A 13,754-nucleotide genomic window follows, 5' to 3' on the forward strand; every position below is an offset into this window, starting at 1 on the left:
TGTGATATTAATTGAACAAGTCTGATCAATTACAAACCATAATGATATATTTTAAAACACCCCAGAGATTTGACCACAGGCATCCTTAAAATCGTTTTCATGTATAGTCGCAATGGTTCTATGCCATCTGACGAAAGACAAATAGAAATCTCAATCTGTAAAGCAATATAAAAAGCAAACAGCAATTATAAGAGAAAAATAAAGAATACAGTATTCAAAATATTAATCAGTCTTTTTGGTTTACTAGAACTTATAGTTTTATTCAATATTGAACCCCCCTACCCCTAAAATTCTAAAATATTCCGGATATATTTTTTCCATTCCATTTTTTTCGGCTTTTAGTAAATATTTAGCACGTTTTTGCTTTCATTTTCACTTCATCTCATCAGAGCAATTTTCTTGATAAAATACAGGCATAATGGATAAAAAGTATCATGAGGTACGTCGATAACTGAATCATTAAGATTCTTAACTGTTAAGTGGATCTCATGTCAAGGTTCTCTCTCTCTCTCTCTCTCTCTCTCTCTCTCTCTCTCTCTCTCTCTCTCTCTCTCTCTCTCTCTCTCTCCAAATATTCTGAGCCGGACTCTTCTTAGAGCATTTATGCTCAGGCACATTAAAGGGCTGTTTAAAATCTATTTACAATTCTTGAAAAGGTGCATAAAAGTTTAAAGAATCAGCATGTCATCTTGAGCAAATCTCTAAAGGCCTAATAGTCTGCTGGTAGCTTGCCTAGCAAGACCTTAATTTTTCCACTGATGTTTAGTTTGGAGATTTTTCCATTGATTGGCTCACCATTCCACCATTCTTGTGAAATTGTGAGTATTTGAATACATCATTGGGTGATACTATTGTCCTCAGAAGTGAAGACCAAATATGTATCACTTTAAAGGTCCAATAAACATATACTGCCCTCAATCATTTAACGATTGAGGGCAATATATGTTTGGGCATGGATTTAATAGATCAGTTGAACTAGAACCATTTTAACAAGACCTTGGACTTGGTTCTATAAAAAGCAACATTAACATGGTCACATGGTCATTTAACTCAGATATAATTTGTAGGATATTTAAATTGTTTGAAGATCGAAGGAAATGTTTGAAATCATTTTTTGAGTACAACAGTTAATTTACTTTTACTTATGGTTCAGTGTCATGCTCTATAATCTATATATATATTTTTTTTAAAATCAGGAACACCCAAGGAATCTAATTCCATCTCTTCTGCGACAGTTTTATGATCTTGGCTGGGTTACGGGCACTGGAGGAGGCATTAGCATCAAAGATGGGTATGATAATCTTGATTTTCAAACATTCATCAAATATAAGAACACTTAATAGATACATCATATAGATCTAATTAATATGGGTGTCTTTTAAAATATTTTCTTTTCTTTTTTTTTGGAGAGATGAGAGAGAGAGAAACAGAAACAGACAGAGATTTCTTTTTTTAAAGAAAATCATAGGTTTCATATTTATATCCCATTGTGCAGCAAACTTTTTAACTTCGAATTATATCATCACATTAGAGAGAAAAAAAAACTTGTGATTTTGCCAAGGTATTATTTGATATCAAGATTTCACTATCGTGTTTACACTACAATGTAATAATTAATTGAAAGCTGCGCAGCAGTGAATGTATTATAAGAACTATTGTATAACGGTATATATTTACCACATGCATTATTAATTATTTGTAGGAAGGACATCTACATTGCCCCGTCAGGTGTTCAAAAGGAGAGAACTCAAGTAATCATATTCACATGTCTCTATATTCTATTACACATGATAATAGCCTTTTTTACCTAGTTAACATTCATTTAATTGAACTTGATTGAAATGATCTTATATGCATATATAGATGGTCAATTCACCTTTAATAAATTCGTGGCAAAATAAAATAAAACTAAAGCTCTTTATCTTAATATCACACACTTTTTTCAGTAAAAATGAGTTGGTTAAGCTGAAATAAATAAGTTGTGTGTTTCCTATTCCACTCTAAAAAATTTTAGGTTGTTATACATGTAGATCGATTTTTTTTAACATTGTATTGTTGCTTTCAAAATTAAGGGTCCCTCTGAGGCTCATGAAACATTTGAAGCATTGTAGTACATGCTAGTACATTGATTACAGGTTTATTCTGACAAAAATGTAATTTTCTCAGAAGAACCCAAGATTAAAAATTTGAAGTGTTAAACTCTAAATGAATACTTCAAAAAAACTGTGTCGTAAAAATCATTACTATGTGTTTATGGCCCATATAGTTTAGGGATGGTTAGGGGGAAAACCATAGTTATTTATCTTAGCTCAATAGGGAACAATAATGATCCACAGTTTGTAATAATATGAATTTTTGATTTAACTGTAGCCTGATGACATGTTTGTTCAGACAATTGATGATGAGGACATAAGTACCCCTCCCCCTGCCAAGAAGTTGAAGAAGAGTCAGTGTACGCCACTGTTTATGTGTGCCTACAGAATGAGGGGTAAAATATATACAGGGCTCATGGTTTTCTTTTGTACATATTATATATAATGTATAGATTTACAATCTTCCAAATCGAGAGATTTTTATGATATAAAGCAATTAACAACTACTCTTCTGCTTATAAAAAATGCAGATTCAAATACTTTTATGGATGATGTGTCAGGTCTCAAAAGCCCTAAGGAAAATAACAGGGCTATTGATAATACATAATACATGTATAATATTATTAAAACCAAAATTTATGATTCGCAAAGATCGTAGATTATCAGTTGAAATAAAAAAAAAATATTGTTTGATTGTTCCATCAATTTAGTTTTTGCTCAGTTTATTAAAGTCATATTACAAAGTTTAGCATGATCATCATGAGTAGAGCATAACCGCATGTGTAAAGAAGATTTTTTCTATGGTTCTATATACTCTAGATATTTTTAAAAAAGATAAAAAAAAGAAAGTTGAATGATTAAATTCTCATGTGTGAATACTGAATTTGACAATAGAATAAGTACTTTAATAAAGTTTTAAAGTTTAAAGACAATTTAAGCCATTTATACACAGGCACTTGTTTCTGAGAAAAAAAATTTACCATATAGAATAGTAGAATAATAACACTTATACTATAGGGTAAATTTTTTTCTCAGAAACAAGTGCCTGTGCATTTATACCCATGTACCAAACCCATGTACAGTGTATCACAACACTTTATAAGAATGCATAAAGTACAGTATGTAAATTTGTTTTGTTGAATTAATAATTTATTACTAATTGCATGATTTCATGATTAATAAGCAAAATGATATCTTTTATGCAGATGCGGGAGCTGTCATTCACACACACTCCAAGGCCGCTGTCATGGCAACGCTTCTGTACCCCGGTACTGAATTTAAAATCACACACCAAGAAATGATTAAGGGCATCAAGAAGTGTAAATCTGGTAAAATCAAATAACTTCCACTTTGTATGCATGCATATCGATAATACTAATCCGTGCCTCTTTTTTATTAATTAACTGAAGATAATTTTTATCTGCACATAAGCAGCTCTCTAGAAAAGAAATTGAACTTTTCTTAAATTTATATAGTACATTGCTTACAATTTGTGTGTATATGACAAAGTATCAAAATATTTTTTGTATATTTTATGTCTTTCAATTCCATCTCTTTGCACTTCAATTTCTTTTGACAGCATTTTATGATAGCCTATTTTAAATGATTTATTTGTACCAGGGAAATAAATTAGTATGAAGTTAATAATTATGCATTGTACCTCTTTCTGTTGAACCTCTATGCATAAATATGTAATATATCTCTGTCATCTTTTTTGTAGGTCAGTATTACAGATATGATGAAGAATTAGTGGTTCCGATCATAGAAAATACCCCCTTTGAAGAAGATTTGAAGGTATATATACATGTATCATATTTTTGGTATATACTTATATTTAGACACATATACCTACTAAACATAAATTTCCCTATATAATTTTGGATGCATTGGTGTTGGTTCTCTATACCAGTAGGTCTGTTTGCTTCTCTTGCTCAGTGTCCTTTTATTTTTCTTTTGCATATAAAGTGTCTTTTGTGAGAGATACAGTTCTTATTTTATGTAAATCATAAATCTATTCACTGACAGCTGAAAATCAGAGTAACTCACATTTAAAAATGTCATTTTAAATTTTCAGAAGGAATATGCTTTTCTGAAATATATCTGAATTCACCAACTAATTTTCAATGGTTTATTGACATCACCATGTTGGCATACAGTCAAAATGAAATCAATTGACAGTATAATATATATTCTTAGCAGTAATAATCATAGTTTCATCTTTTTTGTAAAAAAAAAAAAAAAATAAAAAACCAAATGTACCGGTATGTATGATTCAAATGCAAAAAGAATATACAAGTAACACTTGTAGCTATGAGCTTTCAAATGGGGTTTTAGTTATTAAACATGTACTCTGATTCATAGCAGTAATAATGGCAACATATTAAAATCTATCTTGTCGAAAAAAGATGCAAGGCCCTCAAAAAGAACAGGTGCGTCTAAAATCTACACCTAAACAGATGTCCATAATACATGTGTCAATGAGATTTCAATGGGCGTTTTAAATACAGAAAGTCTATCAAACACGTGCTTGGAGCCGTGATGACTTTGATACAGTCACATCCATATGTCACTTGTGTTTTAATGCATGTGATGGAAGGGAAAGTATAATATTAATATCAATAAGAGGATTACAAGCGTATTTATAGTCATTATGCTATAGGACTGATTCTGTACTTGCACTGTTAATATCCTAATTTCGTAGCAATTCTGTGATTAGGTAACTTCTCCCCCAACAGCTGATTTGTTTACATTACTTGGTATATTAGGTCACATCTGATAAAAACATCATTGTTTGATTTTATCTCCTCAAGTCTTGGAAAGAAGTATTATTTGGGTGTTGGTAAATATAAAATGTTTATTCCACCTGTAATATAATGCTAAAACAAAATCAGATTTACTTGTAGCAACACAATTTCTTTGTAGGATGTAACGTTAATTAATATTCTGTTTGTATTCCACCCATAATGATATTACAGAATTTTGATACATGTACAACAGATGTGCATGCTTATTATAAACAAGTTGGTAACCATGCAGTAAATTCATATATAAATCTGACTTAAACTTGCATTGGATATGTGTAATTATAATGCATGCATATTATGTGTAATTAAACTTTTATGTATATGGAATGTCGGGTGTAGTCGCTATTAACTTGTATTTTATAATACACCGGTACATAGAAGCTGGGAAAATGTGAGCCGTCCCTTTCTTTGGTTATCTGTTGAGCGTACGTGATATCCTATTTGTTTAAAAGTTCTTTTTTCTTTTAAATTCAGAATCTTTTTTAAAAATATTTAATAAATGATAGTATTTTAGTAATGATTTCTTGATTGCATTATTTGTAGGAAAGAATGTCTTGTGCCATGACAGATTACCCAGAATCCTGTGCTGTCCTTGTCCGTCGCCATGGTGTTTATGTTTGGGGAGAATCTTGGCAAAAAGCCAAAACCATGTAAGGCATGCTATTATATTTGTTCATGTAGTAATATTTATATTGAATATGCAGTACATGTTACTCAAATCAAGAGGGGTCCCCATCATCACTGAAAATTCAAACTTTGTAAATTCTCATAGTAAAGTCAATGTAAACCGACATATATTCATGTGCAAGAAATTTTCCCAAGGTTTGCGAGAGACCATTAGTTGTGAATTATTCCTGAAATGCCTCTCATTGTATTTTATTTTCCAGATAATCTACATCATGGTTGTGAAAATTAGTCACCGCGATTCAGTTTATATCCGGTTAATCGTAAAATAAATTTGGTGCAACTAAGAAGTTGGTTTACAGGACTTAGAATAAGCCTCAGACCCCCTCCACCACCTATGGCAAACAAATTTATCCCACAAATCACCTCCTTCCTTTGGGAACGATTTCTGGACCCATACATGTATGCATTACATTAATATACATACATGTACATGCATACCCATAACAATACACAAATCTGTATCATTAGATATCCATCAGATTTAAAATACTGTCGCATGAATTTGAAGCAATGTACAGGACAATTGTCGGGGAAGGGAGATGTGATGCATGTGCTGAAATGTAATTTTCACGGGTATTTACAAGAACATTTAGGAGTAGCATTTGCGTGGAATTTGCATTCATTTGAGTATGTATTTTGATTACCTTATTGCATATATTTTGACATGAAAATTAACCATAATAATTCATTCCAGGTGTGAATGCTACGACTACCTCTTTGACATTGCTACACAGATGAAGTCTGTCGGGCTGGACCCCTCAGAAGTCCCTGTCCCACCTAAAGGGGCCTACCTGCAATAAGGACTACGTTTTATTCTGTAGTTAAACTGTGCTTTGTTTTGTAAATAAAATTATGTAAACACTTGTTTATACATGCTTATTCCAGTTATTACTGAAGTATTATCACAGCCGACGGAACAATATTCTGAATATTTATCATTCATATGTACGAGGAAAATATTCCGAAGCATTTAAAGCGCAATAACTCTGCGAGGCATAAACTAGCAAGACTTCATTACAAAACTTGTGGATTTGTCCGGAAAAAAATGAGGTAAACCCTTCATGAGTTTTGTAACGAGCGCTGGTATAATTAGGATTGTTCAGATAGACGTCTATTTGGTCTTTTATCGAGCTTCGAAAATTAGCGGACTGCCAACATCATGTCAACGTATGACTTCGACCCTTCACAGGCATTGGTCATTGGAAACGTCAAAATCGAATCACCGAATAGAAAGCGAAGCAACGATCATTCAGTCAATGATTTGTGATATTCTTTCATGCATGGTGTAAGAAATCACCGTTGTTTGTTTTCCGCACGATATTTTAGTATACTAAATTTCTAAATTCTGGAGTTCTCTTAAGTTGTTCGTAATTAAAATAGATAGAACTTGAATACGAATCATTTGTATAAAATGAAATATCAATTAGAAATACATTGAATGTATTTAAGATTTTTTAATATAAGTATTTGCTGCATAGTGCTGAAAAAAAAACCCAAAGTTTTGGTATATGTCTGATAAATTTCGAATGTTATTTAGACAGGGTCCTGGAGCAGGATTATATTTTAATGATAAAATCATTATTTTCTGAATTACATACATGTATATAAAAATATGAGCGATTTCGTCGCACGCATTTTAATGTAAACACGTATAATCTAAATATATTATCATGCATGAAACATTTTAAATACATATACAAATTTTTATAGAATATATATTGTATAGTATATACAATGTATATTGAAAATATTTTTACAAAAATAATAATTGTACGTTTTAACTTTAAGGCAGACCGTTGCTAAATATTTTTTTCTATGTTCTCTTTACGCATGCACGAATCGTCGTAATATTGGATACCGAAAAATGTACAAATGTATGATAACTATGTATTATTACCAAAGTTGTCACAATCGAATTAGCGTAGGTCGGGAACCATTTTAACCCTGATATGTTTAAAATCGTTTAAGAATGAATGCGCGGATCGGGGGGGGGGGGGGGGGGGGGGGGGTCGAGGGGGATTCAAATTTAGTAAATTCACATTGTAAAAAAGCGAAATAGGCCTCGGACCCCCTGGCAAACACTAACATCCATCCGACCCCCCACCCATCCTAGAAAAAAATTATGTGTCTGCGCATCAAATGCATAATCTCAAGCATCCTCACAATAACAGGGGCCCGGAGTCCCGCACCAACGGCCACGAGCGGACTCAGGACCCCTGACATTGTGAGGATGTGTCTAAATGAAAAGGTAGAAAAAATCTGTCAATATTTTTATCTACTTGTTCTTTAGATCTATAACCTTAACAACCTTTATAGTCTTTTAAAACGGCATACCCGGTTAATTCATAAAAACGGAGGGGAAAAATAACTATCAACATTGATGCGTTAAAAAAAAGATTTATCAACATCAAATTCTTTGATTTTTCCATTCTATCTGCAATACATTTAGAGGAATATCCACATTTAATGTAAACATTTTGATAACAAGAAAATCTTGATAAAATGCGGAATAGTGTTTGGAAACGTTTTAGATTTTACATTTAACTCAATCCGGAAGTTACTGTGTCGTCTGCATTGTTTACGAGTTTCAACCTGCACTATGCCTAGAACAAGCAAAAAAGATAGAAGTGGACATATGCAAGAAGAAACAACAGCAAAACATAAACTGAATTTGGATAACGACGAGCCTGGAACTGATAACAGTCCTACAAGCAGCCCATTACGAGGTAAGCAATAGGTTTATTTACGTTGTAAGGTTCCAAAAATTAAAAGTGATCAATATGTTTCGAATCATGGAAACTGGAAATTTCAGATTGATTGGTTGTGGTGGATATGTTTGTTTTATACGTCGTTTCAGAGGAAACACCGTTAGTTCCAAGACAAGGAAAAAAGAGAGAAAATGAAAATTGTGACGAGTTTTCGTAAGTAGAAAAACATAACGGATGTGTCAGCAAGATTAGATGATATAAAATTAAAGTAAATACTGCAAACTTAATTTCTTAAATACTCACTTATTTATTGTATATACTGTATTGATATATTAGATTGCAAAGGATGTATCTATAGCCATACAATACTGATTTTGTAGAATGCAAATTACGTATGTAGTTGGATCACAATTTCAAAAAGTTGCATTGCCATTCCTTTATTGGTTACTTTAGGATCCGCACATGCATTGTCATTGACACATTTTATTATCAAATTTTAGATCAGAAATGCAGAAAATGCTAGAGTGCTTTGGAGGTATACTATTTTAAACAACTTCACGTAGCCTACTGGTTTTACCGGTATACATGTATTTTGCCATAGTGATATTTTAATTTTTTGAAACTGAAATAATAAAATGAAGGAAAATATTGTCCTCCATGTCCATAGTTATTTTGTAATGTTGTTCTCTGTTTAAACTGAACATATATAGAAGATGCTATTTTTTTTTGCTATGAAAAATTATACCTATTTAATAACATTAGCCTCAAATCATTGCGTGAGATAGAAATAACAAAGGTTAAGGTTGCTAGGATTTGGATGCAAGATGAAAAATTTCATCTCTTTCTTTCCTTAAGCTGGGGACTCTTTCCTTAAGCAGGGGGCACAAATACTCTGTGTTATAGCTTGTTTTAATGATAAATAAATCAATTATTTAAAATGTGTGTACGTACATTATGCATTAAACTGCATTTTGAATTTAAAAAGCTGACATATCAAAGACATTGGTGAACAAGAGGAAAAGACTTGAACAGTACACCCAGAATTCTCTGAAGTCGAGCACTAAAAAGGTTGAAGATATCTGGAAAATGCAACAGACTGAGAGGTACATGTATATATACAGTTTAATTAATTTCAACATCTCAATTATATATGGCACACCTAATAATTATTTTTTCATAATTGGTGTACATATGATAAACAATGCCTGTATTAATTTTTTTTATAATTGTTGTACATACGATAAACAATGCCTGTATCTTTAACAGACAAAAGTTACAGGATGAGTATGTGAGACAAGTTGGCACTGTGTTTCAGCAGTGGGAATCTGATCTAGAGAAAGCCAAAGAACAAGAAGAAAAACTCAATGTAACCAAATCAATTCATTTGCACCACATTATTATCTTATATTCAATAACTTTGCGATACAGCATTTTTGTTTCAACAGTTTACAAAATGCAAGGATGCTATTGGTTTTATTTTTTCTGTAAATCTGCTGCAACTTAATCATTAAACAAATGTTATACTTATAATAAAGCTGTGCATGCTTATTGTACCTGGCAGTGTTGTGCAATCATTATTGTGGCTCTTTATTTACATGTTTAATTTATTCAAAAGTTCAGTGATATACATGTACAATGTACATGTAATATATATCTTGATTTTATATCAACAGCAAATGTTCAAACAACAACAGAAAATGTTTCAACAAGCTAGAGTTGTACAAAGTCAGAGACTGAAAACAATTAAACAACTACATGACCAATTTACTAAGGTAAATAAGCTTAGCTTTACGAAATGTTCAAAATCAAATCAAACAAATTCAAAATGCTCGTCTTCTTTTGTGTTATATATGCATTATGAATTATGATCAAAGTGGCAGTTGCAGTTGTAGTTTTGATGTACAGTATCTGATTTTTGGGAGCTATTCTTACTTTGTTTATTATGGATGTGGATTAAGACCATGCAGCCTTTTAGATAAATATTTGATAAACAAAAAAAAAAAAAAAATCCAAAAGCAAAGGGTTCAAAGACTATCTAATGAGCCTGTAGGCAAACTTAAAACCATTATTTTGTTTGCTTATTTAGGGTCATTAAGCAAAATAACTCAGGGCTAAAGAAGCTTGTATTAAAATTTCCTGAAATACTTTATTTTCTTAAAATTTCTCATTTATCAACAACAGGGAATTGATGAATTGGAAAGGTGCCACCATGACCAGCAATCCTCTGTCCAGTCTGAACTGAAGAAAGAGATGTCTCTTCTACAGAAGAGAATACTGATGGATACTGTAAGTCACACATGTACATATATTAATTATTTAATATCTGTATAATGCTCATACATGTGAACAATAGTATTTTCTACATGTACATGTATTTTCAAATAGTGTATTTTACTTATGACAAACATATCTTATCCATGCTTCTACATTTAAGTACATGTATGGTATATAAATATTTTTTCTTCTTACAGCAACAGCAAGAAATGGCCAATGTTAGAAAGTCCCTGCAAACAATGCTCTTCTAAAGAAACAATTATTGTTATGAAAAACCTGTTAAGTTTCAATATTTCCAAATCATGATGTTCTGTCGTTGCTTTCATTTTGATTATTTTATTGATTGTGCAGTCCCTTTGTTTGTTGACCTAGAAATTTTCAGCAGTGAATAAAGAAAAATTGACTGTACTTCTCATAATTTTCAGTCATTTACGACAACACCAATAAAACTAGATTTGAAATTTATAGATCAAAGCATCCAGTTTGTAGTCTTGTGTTCTTACCCGAGTGTTTTGCATATTAAAATGCATTTTACGAAAAAGTAGGCATTATCGTGATGTTGACTTTTTTAGAACTTCAATTTAAGCAAAGAAAATTGGACTAAGGAGTTTGTAAAAGACTTATGTTTTGCAATGAATTTTGCCTCTGGGTCAAAGCCCATACTTAAGGCACTGGCACTCTTTGCTTGAAGTAAGAACCAAATATTACACAGTAGAGAGAAATTATATGTTCAGCTTCATCTGCTTTAACCTTGCTTGACTTTACTCTGTCACAATCTTCAAATGAAGTAAGAGTAGGATGGGATCAAGGGGAAAGCAGACGAATATCATGAATTTTTCAGTATGGTCAAAATTGATGCAAGACCACTGCACACCCTTTACTCACAGTCAACCTACGATTGGAGTTGCACTGGAGTACAAGTGAAAATTAATACATTGAATTCCAAACAATTGAGTGGACATTGTATAAATGGACAGACTGATCATTGTGCAGAGCAGGATGCTAGTTAGCTTATTTTAAACGTTAAGGTTTAAAAAGCAACAAACAAAACAATAGATAAATTCACTACTGAAAACCGGTATATGCAATATGATAAGTCTAACAAGAGGCCCATGGGCCACATCGCTCACCTGAGGAATAATAGGTATGATAAAATCAGCTTAATGGAGTCATAATACAAACTATCTGGACAATGTACAATAATACATGTAGATCCTGTATAAATAAAATCCATTTTCCCCTGGATATTCTTATGTTTATAATCATTAGTCCCTTTTCTAACAAGATGATTTTATAGTCATATCATATGTTGAGTATTGCAGTTCTCAAAATGATCCTTAACAATAGTTTATATATTAGATATAAACGTACATCAAACTCTGAACCTTCTCGGAAGGCCAAAGAATTGTCCTGGGGCCAAATTCTTAACAATTATAAAGAAACACCTGGCTGATTAGTTTCTGAGAAGATTTTTAAAGATTTACCCTATATATTCCTTTGTTAAACTTTGACCCCCCCCATTGTGGCCCCACCCTACCCCTGGGGATCATGATTTTCACAACTATGAATCTACACTACCTGAGGATGCTTTCACACAAGTTTCAGCTTTCCTGGCTGATTAGTTTCTGAGAAGAAGATTTTAAAAGATTTACACTGTTTATTCCTATGTAAAACATCGACCTCCCATTGTGGCCCAAACCTACCCCCAGGGTTATGATTTTCACAAATTTGAATCTACACTACCTGAGGATGCTTCCACACAAGTTTCAGCTTTCCTGGCTAATTAGTTTCTGAGAAGAAGATTTTTAAAGATTTACTCTATATAATCATATGTTAAACTTCGACCCCCCATTGTGGCCCCATTCTACCCCCAGGGGTTATTATTTTCACAACTGTGAATCAACACTACCTGAGGATGCTTCCGAAGAAGATTCAGCATTGCCGGGAGATTAGTTTCTGAGAAGAAGATTTTTAAAGATTTACTCTATATATTCCTATGTTTAACTTCGATCCCCCATTGTGGCCCCATCCTACCCCCGGGGGTCATGATTTTCACAACTTTGAATTTACACTACCTAAGGATGCATCCACAAAAGTGTCAGCTTTCCTGGCTGATTAGTTTCTGAGAAGAAGATTTTTAAAGATTTACTCTATATATTCCTATTTTAAACTTCGATCCCCCATTGTGGCCCCACCCTATCCCTGGGGGTCATGATTTTCACAACTATGAATCTACACTACCTGAGGATGCCTTCACACAAGTTTCAGCTTTCCTGGCTGATTAGTTTCTGAGAAGAAGATTTTTAAAGATTTACTCTATATATTCCTATATTAAACTTCGATCCCCCATTGTGGCCCCACCGTACCCCGGGGGTCATGATTTTCACAACTTTGAATCTACACTACCTGAGGATACTTCCACACAGGTGTCAGCTTTCCTGGCCGATTAGTTTCTGAGAAGAAGATTTTTAAAGATTTATTCTATATATTCCTATGTAAAACTTCGATCCTTCATTGTGGCCCCACCCTACCTCCGGAGATCATGATTTTCACAAATTTTTATCTACATTACCTGATGATGCTTTCACACAAGTTTCAGCTTTCCTGGCTGATTAGTTTCTGAGGAGAAGATTTTTAAAGATTTACTCTATATATTCATTTGTTAAACTTCGACCCCCCATTGTGGCCCCACCCTCAGGTGAGCTAAAAAGGTTAAGGTTACAATACAATAAGTTGTTAAAGTTGGTTTCTGGAAGAACAGGCTTTGTAAATTTTCTTAATAAATATTGACAAATTTTTTAATTTTTTAAGCTTTAGTTTTTAAGATCTGTGTACAAACATAGAATTGTGAGCAAATCTCTGTATCTTGCTTATAATTCGAAGCTTAACACTCAAATATGGTTAGTAAATAGAAATTGTAAACAATTAAACACAAGAAACATGCACTACATGTATAACAAATAAAGAACACAATTTATTTTTTCGAAATGAATCATATATATATACATGTATATACCTACATATTTCCGTCAGCGATATCAAACTCTATTTAAACTGAATAAACTCGAGAAAATGCCGAGCATCTCAACAAAACCTATTGCATTAATCTACATGTACCATTACGCAAAAGATTATGCCGAATTACCGATAGAATGAATTGTATTTCAGTACCCCTACATCCGATTTTG

General features: G+C 32.6%; 2 protein-coding genes across 3 annotated transcripts; both read left to right on the forward strand.

The window, feature by feature from the left end:
• The first annotated feature begins 331 nt into the window (after positions 1-331).
• Positions 332-6,451, forward strand: LOC128189240 (methylthioribulose-1-phosphate dehydratase-like). 2 transcript variants are annotated; one of them, XM_052860774.1, is made up of 8 exons: positions 332-439; positions 1,197-1,291; positions 1,703-1,751; positions 2,371-2,488; positions 3,299-3,421; positions 3,814-3,887; positions 5,441-5,547; positions 6,279-6,451. In XM_052860774.1, the coding sequence occupies exons 1-8, from the start codon at positions 419-421 to the stop codon at positions 6,382-6,384; spliced, it is 693 nt and encodes a 230-aa protein (XP_052716734.1). In that variant the 5' UTR covers positions 332-418; the 3' UTR covers positions 6,385-6,451. The 2 variants fall into 2 exon arrangements, with proteins under 2 accessions (XP_052716734.1, XP_052716742.1); XM_052860782.1 differs by having other exon boundaries at positions 2,371-2,452.
• Positions 6,452-8,014: 1,563 nt separating this feature from the next.
• LOC128155302 (synaptonemal complex protein 3-like) lies at positions 8,015-10,970 on the forward strand. The gene is made up of 8 exons (XM_052816947.1): positions 8,015-8,310; positions 8,442-8,505; positions 8,793-8,827; positions 9,278-9,395; positions 9,559-9,658; positions 9,966-10,064; positions 10,474-10,578; positions 10,764-10,970. Exons 1-8 carry the CDS (start codon positions 8,184-8,186, stop codon positions 10,815-10,817), a joined length of 702 nt encoding a protein of 233 aa, XP_052672907.1. The 5' UTR covers positions 8,015-8,183; the 3' UTR covers positions 10,818-10,970.
• Positions 10,971-13,754: the final 2,784 nt, after the last annotated feature.

This window comes from Crassostrea angulata, chromosome 1, assembly GCF_025612915.1.
Source record: "Crassostrea angulata isolate pt1a10 chromosome 1, ASM2561291v2, whole genome shotgun sequence".
Lineage (NCBI taxonomy): Eukaryota > Metazoa > Mollusca > Bivalvia > Ostreida > Ostreidae > Magallana > Magallana angulata.